The sequence below is a fragment of the Trachemys scripta genome, chromosome 12 (genome assembly GCF_013100865.1).
Source record: "Trachemys scripta elegans isolate TJP31775 chromosome 12, CAS_Tse_1.0, whole genome shotgun sequence".
NCBI classification, from domain to species: Eukaryota; Metazoa; Chordata; order Testudines; family Emydidae; genus Trachemys; species Trachemys scripta.
The window spans coordinates 32,109,236-32,130,981 of NC_048309.1; the positions used below are offsets into that span (position 1 = coordinate 32,109,236).

The following is a 21,746-nucleotide window of genomic DNA, read 5'->3' on the forward strand; positions in this document are numbered from 1 at the left end:
TACCCTGACTGCCCAAAACCTTATCCACACCCCCACCCCCAGAAAGCCCCCCCCCGAATGCCTGACCCCCCCCCCGTCTCTTGACTGCTCCCTCCAGAACCTCCCTGCCCCTTCTCCGACCCCCTGGCCCCCTTACTCTGCCGCTCAGACCAGCGTGCCGGGGAGGAGGAGCTCCAGACTGCCGGTGCGAACGGCCGGCTGGTGATCTGCGAATGCAGGGAGGGAGGGAGTGCTCTCAGCTGCAGGGGAGAGGAGGGGGAGGAGGGGCTCTCTCTGGCTGTCGGAGCCCCATGTAAGTGGCACCATCTGTCCGGCTGCCCTGTCAGCAGCGCGTGCTCTGCGGAGGGGGGGGGGGGTGGGGGGGGGAGTCCGGACATTTACAAATTCCCCCCGGATGCTATTTTTAACTCTAAAAGCCGGACATGTCCGGGGGAATCTGGACGAATGGTAACCCTAATATAGACATGTCTTCTGTCAGAAACACCTGGGAGAAAAGATTTAACGCCCCATTCATCTGAGGGCTCAGTCCACAGCTCTGGTCTTCCCAGGAGTCTGTCAGTGAGAACGGAGAAGGCTGGATATTCCAGATATTTTTAATGAAAAAACAAGCAGCAAAGCAAGAAATATACGACTCCACGCAAAAATCTTTGCAGGTCACCTTTAAAAACTGCCAGGAAATCAAATGCAAAAACCTAAGTTAGGATACACATTTTAAATGTCAAAGTGAAGTTGTGACGGACTCACAGATTGTGCCCACTCCTGGCCCCGTGCGGTCCATGGGGGGTGCCCCTTTCAGTGAGACAGCCCTTCTTGGGGGTCCACTCTCTCTCGGGGTCAGGCCCCTCCACCTCCTGGAGCCGCACCTCTCTGAGCCTTAGCACGTCTGTCTCTGCCGTGGGCCCCCTCAGGGAGTCCACTCGCTCTGGACCTCCGGGGCCTCCACCCCCGAAGGGGTTGATGCAACCCTGTTCTCTAGACTGGAGTGATGCTCAGCCAGCATGAAACAGGAGGGTTTATTGAGAGTTGAACACAGCACAGGAAACTCTCAGGGCCTCAGGCCTGGCCTCCCTCAGCCCAGCACATCCAGTCTCTCTGCATCCAGGTGGGCTCTGCCTGCTCCCCCTCTCCAGCCCAGAGCCCCCCTGCTCCCAGCTGGGCATCTGAGATCACCAGCCCCAGGCCCCGCCTCTGTCCATTGTCTTCTCTCCAGGTAAACAGGGTTGTAAACCGGGGCCTCCTCTCCTCGCTTCTGTCCTCTGGCTGGAATCGGCTGGTTAGGTCACTGGGTCCTCACTCTGCAGCCCATTGTCCGCCCACTGGCCAGAACCGGCTGCGTCTCCTCAGCTGGGCCTCCGGGTCACCAGGTCACCGGTCGCTGTGGTATCCATCCTCCCGGCCATCGGCTGGGTCCCCAAGTCTCCGGTCCTCTGCAAAACACACTCCCTCTCCCCTCACCTCGTTAAACCAGTAACACCTAGGGAAACTGAGTCCCACCCCCTCTGCATGCAAACCATTGAAACTCCACAGAAAACAAGAAAACCCCCCACTTCGTCACAGAAGTTCACTAAGCAACATTATCTTTGTATCTTGTATATTGCACTTACTAAGAGAAATCAAATGTATTACGCAATCAAGATTTCCAAAAAATGTTACCTAAAGTTAGGCCCCTAAAGCCACAGTTAAGCTCCTAGTAAGTGACTTGATTTTCAAAAGTGCCAAGCACTCAGCAGAGTGAGAGTTTTGCCATTAACTTTGGTGGAAGCAGGATTGGATCATTTGTATTCCCTCATGGGGACATTCTCTCTGAGACTCTGCATTGTCAATCTCTTCCAGCCCCAGTGCACGCTCCCCGATGTCTTACTTTGGATGTTCAGCAATAATAAGCGAGTGGCATACACAAGAATTCCTGCACAAAATGTCCTCTACTCTGTAGTGGAAGAGGAGAAAGGCAAGGACTGTGCAAAGATCCAGACCGTCTTTTTAAAGGTAGAGTTTATGTGAAAAACCTAACCATATTCCTGCTCCTTTCACTCCATGTTGGTCTCCCTTCCTTCCCCAGCTCTAATTATTGGTTCTGTATCTGAGAAAGAATTTATAAGACTAGTAAAAGCCAAGCAGTCTAATTGCATAGTGAGAATACTGCTCATTTCTATACCAGGTCCAAACAAGTGAGCTCCTGGACTGGGTAAAGACTAACTTGACTTCTCCTCTCACATAGTGGTTGTTTTCATTTAGAAAAAAACCCAGCACAAAGGATTTGGAACATTTTGACATGGGAACATTTCATCATTTGCAGAACAGAATGTTTTGGTTTTTGTTTAGAAACTACTTCATTTCAAAATGTCTTTAATATTATAAAAAAGGTAAAATCAGAAGGAAATGTTTTGATTTTATGGAAAGAAAATATTTTGATTTTGAAGCACTTTTTTTTTTTAATTTTGTTTCATGTGAAATTTTGAAAGTTTTGGTTTCCTTCTGGAACATAACATTTTTTTTGAGATTGTGGAATTTCCCAAGAAACAGAAAATTTGGTCCCCGCCCAGCTGCCCTTCATACCCACGTGTAAAGCTGCAGGCACAGTGATGGTGCACTGCTAATCACCGGCGTGTGATATAGTCACTGCTGGGCTGATGGCCTGTGGGTCTGGATGGGAAGTGAAACTAACATTCTGCACTCCAAGGTCCCAGGGTCACGCACCGGAGAGATCTTTGCGAAACTAGAGATCTATATGTGGCTGGGGGTGACCAAGTATGTGAAGAACAGCACTGCAGAACTGCCCGAGGAGTTCAAGCCCGTCTATGAGAGTGGCCAGCAGACAGCACGGCTCCCATCGCACATGCCGCCCAGCCGGCTCAGCAGGGACGGTGAGCACAAGCTGCCCTGATTGCACTGGTTACTCTACAGTCCCACTGGAGGCTAAAGTGAAAACAAATGAGAAAGCGGTGAGCTGAGCGAGTCCTGTCTGGGCACCTGGATGTGGGCTTTGCCAAGAGCCTTTTTGGCTTGTGGGAACGTGTGTTTGCCACAGCAGCATTTAGAGTGCTGCCGTCTCCTTCTGTACGGATGGCATAAACCTGCTAGCGTGGAGGGCAGAGAGAGCATGGCACCTGAGCCTGCCATAGACAACCTGTGTCCCTAGGGCAGTGGTTCTCAACCTATTTGCCATTGTGGGCCTCATCCAATGCTACCTCTATGGCCCTGAGGATGTCACATGGGCCACAGCTGTGTGCTGATTGGGCCGTAAGTGGCCCATGGGCTGCGGGTTGAGAACCACTGCTCTAAGGTTTAAAGTTCTGGCAGAATGTCACAGGGACCCCCCCAGTGAGAAAGAGGCACTGTGACTTCATAAGCTACTGGAGAGTCACTGACTGGGCTCCGATTTCTAGGGTGTGTGACCTGCTCAAGATCTGTCCAGTAATTCATTGGCTTTGCTGTGATGCAGCTCTGAGGGGCTCATGTTCATTACAAATCACTCCAAAATTAACCCCCCAAAGACTTGTGGTCACTGGGGACAAAGAAATTAACCAAAAGTGGACTGCCTGGCCCAAGCCATGTTGATATACTGATCCAAAGCACTTCAGCAGACACCTGTAAAGGTGCTGTCCCCTGCCCACCTCACCTCCGAGGGCCACCCCCCCTCCCTCTGGGTCTGCCTAGAAACTCTCTCCCAAGAGTGCTAAGGGCATAACTACTCTGATCTCATAGCAGCCCAGTGATTTCTGCTTTTTCTTGCCAGACTTCAGTTACTTCCAGCTGCGAGCTCACTTGTACCAGGCTCGGGGGATCCTGCCTGCTGATGACAATGGCCTTTCAGACCCATTTGCAAGAGTGGTGTTTTCGACTCAGTGCCAGACCACCAGGGTAAGGTCTCTCTGGTCCCACTGCAGCCCATCCCCCTCACCTCAGGAAACTCGCCTGTGGACCAAGTCAGTCACTGCTTGCAGTGTTGGAAGCTGGCATCACCGGAGGAGACTTGACTCCAGCTGTGGAGACATTTTCATGCTCTCTGAGTGTTGGGATTTTTCTCTGAGACTTTCCACACACTGTTCCCAAGGAATTAGCTCAAATCTGGACTTGTCACTGAGGGCTTTTTCTCGGCATACAGCAGTCCTGTGCTGAGAGGATGGGTGTAGGGGTTTGCCAAAGCAGACAAAAATCAATCGGATTGTACACACATTCTAAACCAAAGTGACTCATGCACATTCCATGTTACATTGTATCACACTTTGTAATTGGGTTACTAATTTTGGTAACCAATCCCTGTACAGATCATGAATTGTCCGCAAGCTGCTAGTAAGCAAAGGTGTAGATTATCACCTGTCATTCTTCTTACTCTTTCTTTATCTACTAGCAACAGGCTATTTACAAGGCCACTTGTGAAGCTGTGGTTTGTCCACTGTTAATCTCTGTTTCCTTCCATTGTTCGTGCAAGGCCTGCACTGGGCAGTGTGAATATTTAAGGAATCTTTGGTGACAACCGTTGTATCTGAGGGAAACTGGCTAATGCCCAGATCAGCGCACAGAATTCTCTCATCTCCTGCTCTTGAAGGCATTGGCCATGCACACACTGCACTGAGTGGTGTGCGCGTGTGTGTATTTGTTGTGTGCTCCATAGTGCCTCTCGCCCTGCTTTGGGGAAGGAATGTCTGCAGCCTCCCCCTCCCCCTTTTCACTGCTTCCTTAAAGGGTCATTGTAAGTATGAACTTGACTGAATTCAAGAGACTCTGCTGAGCTCTATTAACCCTGATCGCTCTCCACACAGACCTTGGAGGAAACCCTGAGCCCGTTGTGGAATGAGCTACTTTTATATGATCAGCTGATTATTGATGGGAGGAGAGAGGATTTGAAGACCGAGACCCCAGTTGTTGTCATCAATATCTTTGACCATAATAAATTTGTAAGTATAACAGAATGACCCTGGCCCAATGTGTCCATGAGCTCAGTGTGTGCAGGAGTCTGGGGAAAGCTGAGGGAATATCTGTCCAGATACAGGACGTCACATGGACGACTGCACCAATTTGCTCTGCCTCCGCTTCTGTGGTTGGATCTTACCTATACTGGCAGCTCAAAGCTGCAGAGAGGTTGGAGCTGCCAGGAGTGGCTCCCTGGGGAAGGCTTTGACAAGCTTCCTGTTGTCATTCTGCTCTGGTGGTGCCAAACAGTGGAGTCGTGTGTGTGATGAGGGAAGCCTGCCGAGCTGGCACTGGCCTGGGGAAGTGAGGTGCTCTTAGAGGAGAGGATGGTTCACATGCAAACACTGAGCTGGATTCTGGTTTGCAGTCTGAAAAGCAGCCAGACCTGCCAAGCTGCGAAATCCACTGTGTGGCAGAGTTCTAAGTCAGTGCCCAGACAGGCCACTGCACTCCCACAGCTCAGCCCATGCACAGGAGATGTGGCAGGGGCTTGCTGTGGTCCAGAGTCCCAAAGGCAGAAATCAGAGCAGGTCTGTAACCGTCTTACCTCACCCAGTGTCAGCCCCCCGACTGCCTCAGCTTCCTCCTTCCTTAGTCAAACCACCTCATCTGGTGCTTTAAAGTTACTCCTCCATGAGGGGCCTGCTTTATTGACCAAACGAGAGCAGTTTAACTCCGAGCTAGACTCTCAGCCACCTTCCCCAGGCTCACCAGCTCACTAGGCCCAGCCTGGGTGCCACAGTCCATTTGGTTCCTCCAGGGTCATAATTCCCTTGGAAGGTTTTTGCTGTTGCGGCTCACTGCAGGTAGCTGTAGCCAGGCCTCTCCCTCTGGCTGGTAGGGACAGCCTCTTTCCCAGCCCTCAGCGACCCTTGTATAAGGTCTGGCCCAGGCCTTCCAGTTCCCAGCCCTGATCTCCCATCTCTGAGAGAACAGGCCCCCTCACACGTAGCCCTGCCCTGGCTACCATCACATGATCCCCAGCCGCCTGGCCCAAGCCCGAACCCATCACATGGGCACCCCACTTAGGGGGAACACTGGACACAGGTGGGGCTGATCCCAGCCCCCCTTACAGGCCCAGCCCTCCCTGTGACAAGCTCTGAGCATGCTCTAACCTGGGCTGCGGTCGGCTGATGCGGACCTGCCCTGCTATCTGGTTTGGTGCAGCCGAGAATCTGGGCTATTTTTCACTTACAGACCCAAGTGGAGGTGTTGCAGTCTATTCGTAACACACTGAATGTGACCATCAAACTGAACCACAGCATTATCATGCTAATATGTGTTTCCCACCATTCGTAGCTGCCTCCACTGGTGCCAAAGCCCAGCTGTCCCCACCCAGCTGCCAACACCTCCTGGAGAGCTTGACGCAGTGCAGTTATTTGTCTTCACTACTGAGTGCAGCAGCACAATGAAAACTGAAAATGTGCAGGCCTTGTAAAATAAACTGAACTGAATATCAAATTCAATCATATCACAATCCCCAAAAACTGTTAACATAATGGTGTTAGGGTTGCGAAGTCCAGCTCTTGAAAGCTAGGAAATGCCAGAACTGGCAATCTGTCTTTCATTACATGATCACCTACTGTCTTTTTCAGAGGACCTTTGCGTCATGCAATGCACAGGATGGACGGTGCTCAGGGGATGAGTCGGGGTGTGTAGCAAAGGAGGCTGTTGTCTGTAGGCCTTGCCTCATTCACACTAGAAGTTGAAAGGTGTATAGGAATGAGGCAGTGGATTGTAGGAAGAAAGTCGGGTCTTGTGGCTGAGGCTGTTGAATGGAGAATCGGATTCCATCCTTGTCTTTTCCACTGTCCCTGTGTGATGTTGGTAAAGTCATGACACCACAGTTTTGGCAGGTGGCCACTGTGTGTTCCTCGTTTTGAGGGTGTCCAGCTTGAGACACTTGAGGCTCGATATGCAGAAGTGCTGAGCACTCCCAGCTGCAGCTGAACTCATTGGGGGAAGTGGACGCTCAGCACCTCTGGAAGTAAGGAAGTGTGGCTGAATGAATGAGCAAAGGGCTGGGCGTCAGGTTGCCCTGAGTTCTGGTCTTGGTCCTGCCACTGATTCTCTGTGTGGCCTTGGCAAGTCACTTTGTCTTCCTGGCTCAGTTTCCCAACTGTAAAATTGGCCACACACTGAATAATGAGGCTAGAAAGAAACACTGAACAGGTTCCTGAGCACTGTCCAGCCTGTGCTCGGAACAGGACATGGGGCATGTGGAAAAAATAGCATGTGATCACATAACAGAAGCCTGTCTAATAATAATGCAAACACACAAGGGGACTGATTTATGGTGGCCAATTCTATCATTTCCTAACTTTTGAGGGCTGGACTTTGCAACTTAAATACCCTTAATTTAACATTTTTTTAAAGTAATAATATACATAGATGCATGGATTGTCTTACACACACTGCTTTAATTCTCAATAGTAGTCATAGGTTTTATTATTTACAGACCACCCTAGATATACAGATAGTTTACAAGCAAGGAGACAAGGCCCGTACTGTAAATATTGAATAATTGAATATTAATTAAATAACTTGAAGTCTAACTCCGGTAGATACAGGGCATGCAATGATTGTTGAAATGCAGGAAGGCATGGCTGCATTGTCAGTGAGAGGAAGGAGTTTGTTGCCTTGTTCTGTATTGCACCCATTTCTGTGGTATCTGGTTACATTTCCCACAGTTCAGATTGGGCCATTAGCATTACACTTAAGAAGAGCCGATCCCTATGCTCTCCTGAAGCCCTCACCTATAAAGATGAGAAGAGGAAGACTGGGCTGGTCAGCTAAGTGCCCAGGGTTTTATGGTTCTGACAGTGGAAAGCCCAGGAAGGGAGGTGTGGTTTGATCCCTTTCTGAATGTGATCCCAGTACTGAGTGCCCTGTCGTGGGCTCCCTGCAGCAGTGCATGGCGGTCAGCGATGGAGAGAGTCTTTCCGGTGACTTTGCAGGATGTACACCTGGTGGGGATTCAGCCCGTTCTGGCATGTTGTACTGAGGCCTGATATGCCGTGAGAATGCTGAGGCTATATCCAATGGTGGCTCCTTCTTGTCTGTAGGGTTCTCCAGAATTTCTTGGCCGGGCCTTTGCTACTCCACAGGTGAAGCTGGTGGATGAACCATACTGCAAACCCGCCCTGCAGTTTTTTGACATTTACAAAGGAGCCAGAGCAGCAGGGGAATTAATTGCTACCTTTGAGCTGATCGAGCTGGATTACAGCGGCTACTTGGAGGTAACTGGCTTGTTGGAGTAGCAGTGTGGTAAGGGGTGCATGGCAGCTCGTTCCAGCTGCTCCTGCTATCTCGACTTGGCAGTTAACACCTGGGGCATGATGCTGGGCTCCCTGCACTAGCCACATCCTCAAGCAGAGAGGAGCACTCCCATCGCGGGTGGGCCCCCAGTACCAATGGACAGCAGTGAAGGAGGAGGACAAAGCTGAGGATGGGAGAGATGGGTGGGTGGGTGGGTGAGGGGATGTTGTGGGGCAGGAGAGACAAGCGCCTTAATTTCTGTGTGGCCTGGCCATTTCCATCTGTCCAGCCTTCAGTGCCCAAAGACGTGGAGCCCAAGGAGCCAGACTTCCTGGAGGATCCCCGTTCTGGACGCTTCATTATCCCAGAGGGAATCCGGCCCATCCTCAAAGAATTCCGCATAGAGGTGTCGTAGCTTTCAGTAGAATTCTGAGCAGAGTGTCCTCTGACTGGTACCAATGCAGGGGGTTGGGGAAGGGACTGACACAATGCCTGGGACTCAAACATGTCTGTGCTGCCTCCTCACACCAGGGACTGTCGCAGGCCAGAAATGAGTGTGGCTTGGAACTGGGGCGACATCTACCCACCAGCCCTATCACATTTCAGGGTGCAATCCAGGCACCACCTGCACTGCAATCTGAGGTGCCTCACAATGCTTTGCTGCTGTATCTCCCACCCTGGGCCCATCACAAACAGCCAGAGAGCATGCAGGTCATGCCCTGAGTGTCTGCGATAGCAGCAGCCTGCCAGCAACACTCCACCAGCCTTGGTTTCCACTTGCTGGGTGACCCCAACACACTTCCAGTCCTGGACTTTCCCCAAATGTATGTTCTGCACTGTCCAGCCCTCTCCTCAGCAGTCCAGATATTGGACGTCCCTTGAACCTTGTAAGGGGTCAGTGTACAACAGTTTGCTTCCTTAACTGCAGTTACCAAACAATTTAGTTTAAACACACTACTGGATTAGTTTTGATTAAAGAAGACTAGAACAAGTTTATTTAACTACATGGAGAGAGATTTTAGGTGAGTACAAGTATAAGGCATGGAAGCCAAAAATGTTTACAAAAGACATAAAGATAAAGCACTGTCTAGTAACTAAAATTTAACAAATAGACTTGGTTCAAGGTGAAATCCTTACCACATGTTCCCAGCATGAGGGCTGGCCAAATTCTGAGGTCAGAACCCCTCCCAAAGTCCAAAAGCTGGTTCCTTGATCTTCCCAGGTGAAAGAGAGAGAGAGAGAGAAAAACCCTACCAGGGGTGTTTTTGCCCCTCCCTTCCATACTCCAGTCACCCTTTGCAATGCATTTTCCTGAGCGTCACTAGATAACGTTCCTTCCAGCTGTGAGGATGGAGACACGGGGGTCTCATGGGGAAAGAGCTTCCATGTTGTTTGTTAAAATGCAGATCGATTTGTTTCTGCCCCGCTTCGCTGCCAAAGACTGGCCATGTGACCGGTGATGGTCAATCAGCTTTGACAACACCTGGCTAGAGGTGTCAGCTTGTCCTTTGTCTTCGAGAAACTTGTTAACCCTTCCCCAGGCTTGTCTGGTGAACGCATGTCAGTCACAACTTTAACTTTACATGTCATGTTGCTATATGTGTTTCACCAGTTTATTATTGACCAGTGAGTTATTAGTTTTCAAATGCTCTCTCACAAGGCGTATTTTGTACAAAGACAATCCCAGTGGTGTGTAGGATGTGTATACAGGAGTGCGTTGGGTCACAAGCCCCCATTACATCCAGCATCTCACATGGAAAGTGCCCCATGCGGTTTGATTAACACCCAATCAGACTGAACAGAGGAGCCTGGCTGTGAGACAGCGCGTTGGCTATTGCTCATCTGCCCCCAAAGTGCTCTGCTGAGTCTGCCCACCTCCACACCAGCACATTCATCTGCTGTTGATGAAGTTTCTAGTGTTTTCCTCCTGGGAGCATCTGGGTGGGTGAGGAGCAGCCCTCACTCCTCCTGTGTTGGAAAGAGGGGTCCGAGTGCCAGGGACGTGGGAAGGGTTTGCAATGGGCCGAGGAGCTGGTGGTAATGCTGGTTACCAGTGGGGGTGAGGGACAGTCTGGCAGCTGGACAGGGTGTGGTGAGATGAGCACTGGGATTAGGTGGGTGGATTGGGGGTGATTGTCACTCTTGGGAGTGAGGGATTGGCGGCTGGGAAGGCATGTGTGAAGAGAGCTGAGTGCCTAGAGCAGCTGACGCGCTTGGCTCCTGCTGTTCAGATCCTGTTCTGGGGCCTGCGAGACTTGAAGCGGGTGAACCTGTTTGAGGTAGATCAGCCCCAGGTGATCATCGAATGTGCTGGGAAGAAAGTGGAATCGGAAGTGATCGTGTCATACAAAGAGAACCCCAACTTCAACGAGCTGGTCAAATACATCAACGTGGTAAGCAGGGAGAAGTGCTCACTGCCAGGGCCCGGGCTGCAATGCTGACTCCCCACCCCCGCTAGCTCTGGGGCAGGGGCTTAGCGAGGAGGGGAGAGACAGAGTTTCCAAGGCCTGTGTTTCTGGAGAATGGGCACATACCTGCAGACTGGGTTCAGCCCCAGCTGCGTTCCCCCGCCGGGGGGACTAGCTGCTGATGGGAAAGAACGCTCCATGGCATGAATCCATTCAGCCAGCATCAGGGACTGCCTGCCGGCAGCATGTGCCAGGGGCTGCCTGCTGGCCAGGCATGGGCAGGGCTGTAGTTCAGAACTGAGGAGCTGGGTTCCAGCACTGACTGGCGCTGTCAGGATCTACCTGCAGAGGGAGCATCAGGGCCGCTGTGCTAGGGGCTCACCCGGGTGCAGCTGGTTGGAGCGCAGCCCTTATCTGCCAGCTGGACACATGGGTGAGCTATAAGCCAGGCTCTGAGCTGTCCGCAGGACCCTCCCCTGCAGCCCTGGTGACAGTGTGAGAGGCTCTTTTGCAGGAGCTCCCGGAGCAGGTGTACCTGCACCCACCCCTAAGTATCTTTGTGGTGGAGCAGCGAGCTTTTGGGCGCACCGTGCTGGTGGGGACCCACGTGGTGTCCCATATCATGAAATTCTCTCCCAGAGAGCTGGAGGAGCTGGAGGAGGGGCCAGAAAATCCGGCCAAAGGTGAGTTTCCTGGTTTGAACTGTGCTACACACCCCCTCACATGGCAGGGTGGCACGGGGCTTTCCACTGCCAAGTGCTGCGGCGGGAAGAGAGGGACTGTCCCGGCATGCAGCACAACTAAGTGCAGCGTTTTCTGCAAGGCTGGCATGTCCCCATTGTCCCTCCCTCGCCAGGGCAGTGCAGCAGAGGTGCGATTAGACACCCCTCGGCTAACCCAGGCAGGGCAAGCTGGGGCGGAATTCAGGTCTGATGGTCTCCAGTGTCTTGCTATGAGGCTGTGGACTCTCTGTGGTGCTGCATGAAGGGGCTGCTGACTGAATTCCTGCAGGGGTAACTCCTCACCCCTCAGACAAGGCCATTAACCTGTGGTAGGGCTCAGTGAAGTCCCCTTTGGGGCTAGGGAACATGTGGTGGTGTGAAGCAGAGAGGCTTCCTTCTGTGCTCTCCGGCATCTCCCAGGCACACACACAACATGGAAGCTATTGAAACGAGAGGTATTCAGAAAAACCAGTGCCACACAGCTACTGGGGATGAAGTACAGCATGGGGTGGGGAGTAATGCAGATCCATGGGGGCAAGGTCACACAGGATGACACGGTGCGGTGGGGGTTACGCAGGCCCGTGGGGGCAGGGACACACAGGATGACATGGTGCGGTGGGGGTTACGCAGGCCCATGGGGGCAGGGTCACGCACGGTGACACGGTGCGGTGGGTGTTACGCAGGCCCGTGGGGGCAGGGTCACGAAGTGTGACACGGTGAGGTGGGGGTTACGCAGGCCCGTGGGGGCAGGGTCACGCAGGGTGACACGGTGCGGTGGGGGGTTATGCAGGCCCGTGGTGGCAGGGTCACACAGGGTGACATGGTGCGGTGGGGGTTCTGCAGGCCCGTGGGGGCAGGGTCACACAGAGTAACATGGTGTGGTGGAAGGCCCCTGCAGCTTCACGATGACGCCTTTCTGGTGTAAAATTTCAGACTGAAAGTGGGTGGGGTAATGTAGGGAACTTGGGGATTGCAGGAATGGCGTCCCTTGCAGTGAGGTGCACCTGAGAGGTACGTCTGTGTCCTTGGCTCAGCGGCCATTTGTAATTGGTAATGAGACTTTGGAAGATTAGACAATGAATGAATGAATGATCTTCCTGTTGGAATACATAGTCTCCATCTTTCTCACTCAGCACGGAAAGCCTCTGCTCGACCCAACATCTCCCAGACTGTGATCAACATTGGCCTGACTGCTAGCGACATGGGCAGCAAAGCAAACCCCCTGAATCTGGTGAAGGTGAGTGCGGTATCATGTTGACAGTAACCTTCACGTTATTATTTGAATGGAAATGCTGCTTGCCCAAAGTACCCTCTCTGGCTTTGACTTGGATCCTATCCCTAGGTTGTACCCAAGAATAGTAACAGTTCAGAAGTGACAGTCATCTTCCCTGTTTCAGTGTTGCCTAGCAGATCATATGGCAGCATAATTCACTTTCCGGTATAAGCCTGATTTTGATTGACCGCCCCTCTAATTTCCTCCCCCACCCCTTCGTCGTTTCTGCGTGAAATGACACTTGTCTGCACTCTAGAGAGAGACTACGTGGTGAGGAGATGTTGAGGTTAATCTGATGAGGGGTTTCTGGGATATGAGACGTGGAAAAAATTAGTTGTATTTCACTTTCTGAAAAATTCTTCTAGTGTTTATAAAGTCGTAAATGCCTCTCATTAATGGCTAAGTCTGGAAACTTCTGAGCTGGTCATTCAGTTGCCCTGGATGAGAGTTACCGCAGACAAGCATGGGTGCAACATTTCAGAATCATTTCTGACAGATTTGTATACATCTGAGCACTCAGTCAGGTTCCAGCAGAGTTTCTGAGCTTCCCTGGATGTTATAAGAATTGGCTCGGAAGATGCAGCCTGTGGAAGCTATAAACTCCATCACCATTACCAGTCTGAATCCGGCAGGTCACAGGCTCCCATAGCTGAACTCGATTTCATCAAGCAGGCTAAATACTCCACTGTGGAGTGTTTTATTTGAAAATGTGATTTTCACTGACTCACATATTTCACTTTCCATCACACCAATAATTCTTGCAGAGTATAATTTCTGTATCAGAGGAGAATCTACACCATGTTCCTACATGTCAGATTAGAGATGCCAAACCAGCGCTCTCGAGCCAAACCCCTCTACATTCAGGTGCGAGGAGCGGCAGGGGCTTGCAATCTGAACTCAGTCAGATCCCAATCAGAATTGTACAGCTCTGGCCCATATCTAGTTAAGACATAAATAACTTTTCACAAGCTTATCAGTATGTTAAAACAATGCCATTAGAAGGTTTTAATTATAATAAAACAAAAGCTGTTGGAAAACCTAGAAATTCAATGCTAAGATTCAGGTTGAAAAAGCAATCCATTGAAGTCAGGAAATTCATAGTTGGCTTCCACAAACAGCTTTTGCTCTGACCCATATGAATAGCCACCTTCTGCCTATCCACCAGCAGTCTCCCTGCCCCATCTCTTACAGCCATATGGCACCGTGACCTCTGTCACATTCCAATACAAACTGGAATGACGTCAGGATTGGAGTTACATTGTTATTTATAGAGCACCAAAAGTAAACAAGGTGCTTTAGAGACAAGGGATTTTGGCCCTGCTTTGTACTGAAAATGTCATCAACTACCATACTGTAGAAATCCCCTTCATACATGGCCCTAGGACCCCAAACACAGACCCCCCTTTATTTCAACAAAAACTGCACTGACATGTATCCTCCATTCTGCCACATCCACCCTTCAAGATGCATCTTGGGCTTGGCTCAGCTGGGAGAACGCATCCTGTTAGAACACACCTTGACTAACACAATGTGTCAGACTGTGTAGATTAGACTTGTGTGTCAAATTGTGTTAGCTGATTGTGGGTTACCAGTTAGTTAACCTTTGTTCTAACTAGATGGCTTTTCCCACTTTAGACAAGCCCCCTGACTGGCCCTTCCAAATATTTGTAACTCTGTGATGTGACTCGGTTGCTGCCCCCTAGTGAACAAGAGCACAGGGTCAGAGTTAAGGGTGTTTGGACAACTTTGCCATTGCATTTCCTGATTTTCACACTCTTGTTTCAATAATGACAGCATCCCCGTAAACAAACATTCCTTCCATTGTAGAATTTCTAACGTCGCCGAGACTTTTGATCATAGTATTTGGAATCGCTTCTAGGGCATCTCACTTCCAATGGGCTGGAGCAGTCCAGACCAGTGGGGGGTTGTGTCACTGCCTGTTCTGGAACCCTGAATGCCTTAAAATGCTCGGCTGCTGTAGCTCCCTGTCTGGATGCTCCCAGCCAGCATACAAGCATGCTTTGAGTGTCTGTGTGACAAGTCATCCTGGACCAGCAGCTCTGACTCCAGCAGCCTGCTTGCTACACCACAGCCACACTCTGGCCACCACAAGCCTTGGTTACACCTGGCAAGGTGACCCCTACTCCCCCCATCCTGAATTTTCCCCAAACCACGTGTTCTTCTTCGAGTGATGGTTCCTATTGTATTCCACTGTGGGTTCTGCGTGCGCAGCATGCCTCCAGAGTCGGTGAATTTGAAAATAGTGTCTGTGGTCCATGCATGCACCCTGGCTCGCCTCGTGCTTCCAACTGAGGTGATAAATGGTGGGGTGGTCTGACCGCCTCTTCAGTTCCTTCTCAGCACCGCATGGTCTGGGTTGGAACCTCCAATGTCCTCATCTCTGATGTCATTCTAAATAAACAGTTGTAAATCATTTTATTAATTCTTCTTCGAGTGATTACTCATGTTGATTCCAAGTAGGTGTGTGCGCGCCGCATGCATGGTCATTGGAAGGTTTTTCCCCTAGCGGTACCCATTGGGTCGACTATGGAGCCCCCTGGAGTGGCGCCTTCATGGAGGTGTATGTAGATCCCTGCCAACCTGCCGCCTCTTCAGTTCCTTCTTATCGCCAGTGATGGTCATTGGAGCAGCTTCTCTCTTGCGAACAGCAAACAATCCCATAGTGGACTTTCATTCAATGTTACCTGTAAATAGTTAAAATCTTATAGTCAGTTAGTGTAAATAGTATAGTTAGTTTAGATAAGTTTCAGTTGGGAGTCCCCCACCTATCTTTTTTCTCCTCCCGGGGACTGGGGCATGTCTCAGTCTCAGGGTTTCAAGCCGTGCGGGTCCTGCCTGAAGCCTATGCCAAAGGGAGACCCACACGACTCCGGTCTGAAGTGCCTGGGAGAGTCACACCAACCAGACAAGTGCAAAAACTGCAAAGGCTTAAGACCAAGGGCCAAAAAAGAGAGGGACTTTAGGCTGAAACTGCTCCTTATGGAGTCAGCCCATTGTCCCCAGCCAGCCCAGGTGGCATCCAACCCCAAGCCCGGCACTTTGGTGCGGAGTGCACCAGCCTCAATAAGGGTCGCCATGGCGCCAGGAAAGGACTCGGGCTCCAGGGACCCCCAGCAGAAGGGCTCCAGTGCCGAAGACCTCCTCCGGTGCAAGTGCCTGTCACCGCTCCCATTCGCCAGTGCCACACAAGAAGAAGAAGACAGACAGAGGGGGCTCTCCCACTAAAGTAGTGGAGCAAGCAGGCACCAGCGGGGTGTGTCCCACATCAGGACACCCAGCTCTGACTCTGCCGACACCGTTGACTCCAGCCTCGCGGGGAGGTCTGTCGAGTCCGGTTCTCGTGGATTTCCCGGTAATGGAGCAGGAGTGTTGGGAGGAGGACATAGATCTTCCTTCCACACCGGACTCCTTTGAGGCAGCTATGGACCTCATAACGATGATGGCGCAGTCCCTGGCACTGGCGCCGCAGAGAGGCACTGTGCCCTCAAGAGGCAAGCCAACAATGATGCAGCAATGCTCACCCTCACCTTCAGCTGAGGGACTTGTAGCCTTTTATTTTAGGTGAATTTTGTAATGTGGTGTTACACCACCGTGGGCTCGACTCTGGTGGCTACAGTTTCAAGCTTAACAGAGTGAAAGCTACCTCTGCTACTTGCTTCAGATCTAGAGTCTCTAGGAACACATAAAGACCAAGGGTAATGGCCACACAGACATTCACACGTACAAGGTCTAGTCTGTTTGACAAGTTTTATTCAAGTTACAATTAAAGTTATGAATACTCAAGCATATAGGAATTCTATACAGACCTATGCACAAGTTATACTCACATCCTTAACAATAATGTTAGGGACTGATGGGTCTCTCCTGGATTGATCATCAGTAGAGGGATGGTTCCTGCTGGAATTTTCCATAGGGAGCTCAATTTTCCTGCTCTGGACACCCTCATTTTATAATGCGATTCTGTGTATACCTACATTCGGTGCATGTCCATAAAAGTGTCAGCCCTCTTTTTTCCTTATTGGTCTGATGTCCTCTAGAAACTTAAGGGACCTCGATTTCTACAGGTTTTGTAGGCTCTCTTTATTCTCATTAGCATTGATGCACAACCTATACCCTGTGGTTAAGGCACATGTTGGAGACAGATGCGACTTTACAGCATTTTTATGATTTAAAATTAATCTTCTGGCTAATTTTTCGCAATATTGCCACTTGGTACCTCTTTTCCCATAATCTTAGGGTATCGGGTTAGTCTTCGGTCACTTACTTACGTCAGCATTTCTTATCGCCAAGGCCTGAAATAGCTAAGCTAAAAGCTTGCAGGCCTCAGCCTACAGGCCTTGCATTTCAACCCTACTTACTTAGTTACCTAATACATGATTATTCCCTCTATACTGATCAATCTTATACTTCTATAATCCTACAACGTAACTGTATTTTGCATAGAATGATTATATATAACATAACATGTTAGTTAATCATAACCACACAATAAATGAACAATGAACTAAAATCATTGGCTATAGGCTGCTGTCGGAGCACTGACTCTGCCTTCCTGATTCTGTGCCTCTGTCTCAATCAAGGAGCAGATTAGACCAGCCTGGAGGCTGCTCTAGCTTCCATCTGCTGACAACAGTCCAAAGCGGCCACCTGCCAGCTGGGAATAGCTAGAGCACAGTTGTGGGTCAGAGGTTCCTGGGGACTCCCTGATGCTAGACGTATCCCCAACAAGGGAGTTAGGGCTGAATGCCATCCACACAGCACTAAGGACAGAGCAGGCCAGAGAGCTTGGCCCAAGGTGCTCTTTAGCTAGCTATCTCCTTGTGACTTGGGGTTTGTGTTTGTAAATGACGTGATCGGGAAGAGCATCACTTTCACTTAGCAGCCTTAACTGTCTGAAGGGAAGGTTTTGTTGATTGAATATTAATGTAAAAGAGTACACTGGGGAATGAATGGTACATTCATAAAGGGCCTGTCCTAGAAAGGTCTAATCCTCTGTCCCCCATGTGGAGATAGCCTTCATCCATGGTCAGCCTGCATAGCACCTGGAGGGCTCTCATGTAAGGCAGGTGTACCTGCCTTAATGGAATCTCTTCTGCATAACTCCTGCCTGTTTGCTATCCTCCTGCACTTGTCGAGAGAGCCAGGAGCTCTGGCATAGCTAATACCCTGGGTTGTCTTTCCAGTAGGAATAGTGCAGCTTTGGTAGAAATGCACAAAACCTGAGCCACAGATAGCCATATGTTGTGGTCTTTGTGAAAGCTGAGCCCCTGGGGTGGTGCGGGACAAAGCCTCTCTAATATCAGGCACCAATACAGTCCACTATATATGACACACAGAAACCCATGCTTTGCCCTTTCCTGATTCTCAGCCCTTTGCTGTGTGTTCTTAGGCTCCTCTGAAGAAAATTCCTATCAATAAACTCATAAAGAAAGAGGATGAGTTTGAGGAGGAAAAGCCAGAGTTGGAAGAACTGGATTGGTGGTCTAAGTACTATGAGTCCTTAAAGGAAATGAGCAATCAGGTAATGGTCTGTCACTTCCTTTGTCCCTTATTGGCATGAAAGCCGCAAGATCAATGGGAATTAAATATCGCAGTACTTGGGTGGATCCGGCCCCTCAGCTCTGGCCCTGGTCTCAGCATTTCATTGCTGGTTTGCGTAGGCAGCTCCCTGCTCAGTATGCTGACTGCTGAGAATCCCCTACCCACCCTGTGGGCACCTAGCTCAGGGCTGAGGGTTTGGCTGGGTGGCAGGGTGCCCAGGGGTTGGTGCTGCAGTGCTGAGAGAATTTGGCCCGAAGTGCCTATGTCACTTCTGAAAATGGGATTTGGGCTCAAAAGTCATGTCAGCCTGTCTCATTGTTCACTGGGCAGCTTTGGCTAATGAGCTGAACCCAGCAGCATGTAACTACTGATCCCAGCTGTGCCCCCCCACAATAGTGTTAATCAATCTAGTAGTGCCAGCACAGGTGCCAACTCCGTGGGTGCTCTGGGGCTGGAGCACCATGGGGACAAATTAGTGGGTGCTCTGCACCGGCAGCCAAGCTCCCCTCCCCCCGCCCCAGGGAAGCAGGGAAGGGGCGGAGTTGGGGCAGGGACTTTGGGGAAGTGGTTGGAATGGGGGCAGGGAAGGGGGGCGGGGCCTCAGGGAAGGGTGTAGTCGGGGCGGGGTTGGGGGCAGAATGGGGTTGAGCACCCACCGGCGGGAGCAGAAGTCGGCGCCTGTGTATGCCAGGTAATAATGTGATAAGGGGAGGGGCTACTCTGGCATGAAATGGGCTAGGACCATTCGCCGGCTGAGCAACGTGGTAATGGGTGTGTGTTTCAGTGCAATAGTGACGAGGAGGACGGGGACAATGACGACCCGAATGAGGCAGGTGAGTTCTTGGACCAGCCAGGCACACACATTTGCTGGCATTCTCAAATCCCGACCTGACGTCAGATGACACCGCACATGCTGGTGCTATATTTCAGCTAGCTGTTCAATTGGCAGCAGAGAGCAGACCCCAAGCTGATAGCACTGGGGGCTAGTGAGATTGCTGCTGGGCCGTTTCCCTGGCGCACACAGATTGTGCCCCTCAGTCTGATAAAATAGCGATTTCATCAACAGATCTCCGACTGCTTCAGAATCTGATTTTTGTTTTACTATACCCAAGCCCTGACACAGCCCCTCCCCTGCCCCTTTCCTACTCTTGCACCAGACACACCATTTGTACAGTAGGCAAATAGTTCTGCTTTCTGTACCAAGTCCTCAGTGACTTTTTGTCGTCTCTGTTGCTGGCCTCTGTGCTCTGCAAATGCCCCATGTTCTTCCAGGAAGCTAAATAGTGGAAATGCTTTTCGATGACAGTTCTTATAAGACATTGATTATCATGTTGCACAATGATATTTTATCATGTTTTCAAACGACTGTCTGAAAGCCAAAGCTATTGATGAGATGATGTCATGGAGTGACATACAAATCAGAGAGAAAAAATACCTTGTTTGGAGAAGCCAGGACATTTCATGATTTCGTTAATGCCCTTTGTAGATGGAGGGAACTTAAATGTGGACTCTTTTGATGTGGAAGCGGAAAATGGAGTGATAGTTGAAGCTGAGCCAGTGAGGCCCAAAAGGAAACTCATAGCTACGCTGCAGGTAAGTCTCCGAGGGTGACTGATCTGCTCTGTCTCAGCTTATTCCCTCCTGCTCCTTCTTCTTCATTGTCCTGCCAGCTGTGACAGCACAGATCCTAAAGGGGCAAAGCTAATCAGAATGCTGACACTCAGCCCTACCATCTGTTCACATGCACTGATCCGGCTCGGTGCTGAGTGCCCTCCTCTCCCTTGGACACTGTCCGAAATGCCATAGAACCAGGGCGGGAATGGGGGAAATCATCCTTAGATCGCATTGACTCTTTCCTTCCCTTTGGGGAGACTGAGCTGGAAGGAAAGAGCCGAAATAACTTGCAGTTTATTTCAGATCTACAACTCAGAGCTGGAAAACGAGTTTGATAATTTTGAAGACTGGCTGTATATCTTTCCGCTTCATCGGGGGAAGGCGAATGAGGATGAGGATGGAAATGAGGATGAGAACTTTGTGGGGAAGTATAAGGTACTGTGTCATTTGAGTGCCATTCATGTTGTGCGTGAAATAAAAAATGACAGCAATGCATGAAAGAGGGGAAAGCAATTAGCAGCATAAGAACATTTTAGAACATTTTTATCTGTTTATTCTTCACTAAGAAAGAATTGGGATGCTAAATTCCTTCATTATAGCGTGTAGTCAGGAGGAATGCCTTGTAGAAGTTTCATGCCATTCCTTGGGCACCAGGGAACCGAAACAAGCAGTAGGCACTAGGGCAGTGGTCCCCAAACTGTGGGGCGTGCCCCCTACAGAGGAATGTTCGGGGGGGGCATGCGGCGGGGTCAGGGCCAGTCCCCACAGGGGGTGGGGAGGGAGTGCCACATAGTTCTGCTCTGCCCCCAGAGCAGCTCCGGTCCCAGCCACAGCTCCACTTTGTCCCCAGCCACAGCTGCAATCCACCCAGCCCAGCTCCAGCCCCAGCCCCAGCTCCACTCTGCCCCCTGCTCCATCCCCAGCCACAGCTCCGCTCTGCCCCCTGCTCCGCCCCCAGGCCAGCTCTGCCCTCATTCGCCTTCAGCCCAAGCTCCTCGGCTGAGCGAGCTGTGCAGTAGCGGAGTGGGGGCGCAGACAGATTCCGTTACTGATAAGGGGGTGCGGGCGACAGGAAGAGTTTGGGTACCACTGTGCTACTAGGGGATGCATGTGTCTTAACCACAGACAACAGTGGCTATGCCCACCTCTCCAGTGTCTCAGAGCTCACAAAACCGCCTCTCCCTGACATTTGGGGCCTGCCAGCTTTAGTTTAAGGTCTGTTTGAGGTAGTGTTTAGCTGTATTTAGTGCTCTGTTACTGCTGAGTGTTTATTGTCTGTCACTGGTGAAACTTAGCCTGGATGGTGCCGGCCTAAAGACGGCTTAAATAATGTGCATCTCTCAGTATCAAGGTAGTTGGAGGGGAGGGCATGGATCTGCTGTGTCGTGTTGACACCCAGGGCTATGAATTAGCAGGTAATCCTCAGTGCTGGCCTGTGTGGACTGAGTTCTGTTACCCTCCTCCCTCTGATTGTTTGTTACACTTGTGTCACTTGTCTTTAGATGGGAAGCTCTCTGGGATAGGGACTCTGTACAGGTCTTGGCTGGCACCTCTGTGTGCTACCATGACACATAATTAGTTATAATTCATACTATTACTTTGAAAGTCCTTCCTTCAGCGGAGGCCTTTTCCAGTCACCCATGGTCTCCTGAAGTGTCCGCTTCCGAGACTGACTTCAGGGGAGTGGTTAGGAGAGGTAACTGTGAATAGCCTGGCTCCCTGCCCTCCTCTGCAGCCAGCCCCAGGTTGTCATGGGCTGGGGGTAAGTTCCCTGCAGACTAGCCTGTCTCTTAGGAAAGAAGATCAAGTCTGCTGAGCTGAGTGTGTGGGGGAGGCCCTGACCATCTCTTTGGGAACATAGCACATTGTGTAGCGCTATCTTGAGAAGCCAGGGACTGTGTGGTCTGGCACAGGGCACAGACAGACACGTAATCTGCCAGTTTCAATTTGTCACAATTAAGGCGGTGCTACGGATTGAATCCTGGGCATTGCAAT

At 50.6% G+C, this 21,746-nt stretch overlaps 1 protein-coding gene across 1 annotated transcript in view; it reads left to right on the forward strand.

The window, feature by feature from the left end:
* The window catches only part of LOC117886029 (fer-1-like protein 4), a 113,606-nt gene that overhangs the window by 65,147 nt on the left and 26,713 nt on the right, over nt 1–21,746 (forward strand). The window contains exons 20-32 of the mRNA XM_034787662.1: nt 1,834–1,986; nt 2,681–2,864; nt 3,737–3,861; nt 4,764–4,898; nt 7,980–8,153; nt 8,462–8,578; nt 10,404–10,565; nt 11,095–11,263; nt 12,436–12,539; nt 17,986–18,117; nt 18,922–18,970; nt 19,624–19,730; nt 20,055–20,186. Coding sequence (XP_034643553.1) covers nt 1,834–1,986; nt 2,681–2,864; nt 3,737–3,861; nt 4,764–4,898; nt 7,980–8,153; nt 8,462–8,578; nt 10,404–10,565; nt 11,095–11,263; nt 12,436–12,539; nt 17,986–18,117; nt 18,922–18,970; nt 19,624–19,730; nt 20,055–20,186 — 1,743 coding nt within the window. The remainder of the gene's footprint in view (nt 1–1,833; nt 1,987–2,680; nt 2,865–3,736; nt 3,862–4,763; nt 4,899–7,979; nt 8,154–8,461; nt 8,579–10,403; nt 10,566–11,094; nt 11,264–12,435; nt 12,540–17,985; nt 18,118–18,921; nt 18,971–19,623; nt 19,731–20,054; nt 20,187–21,746) is intronic.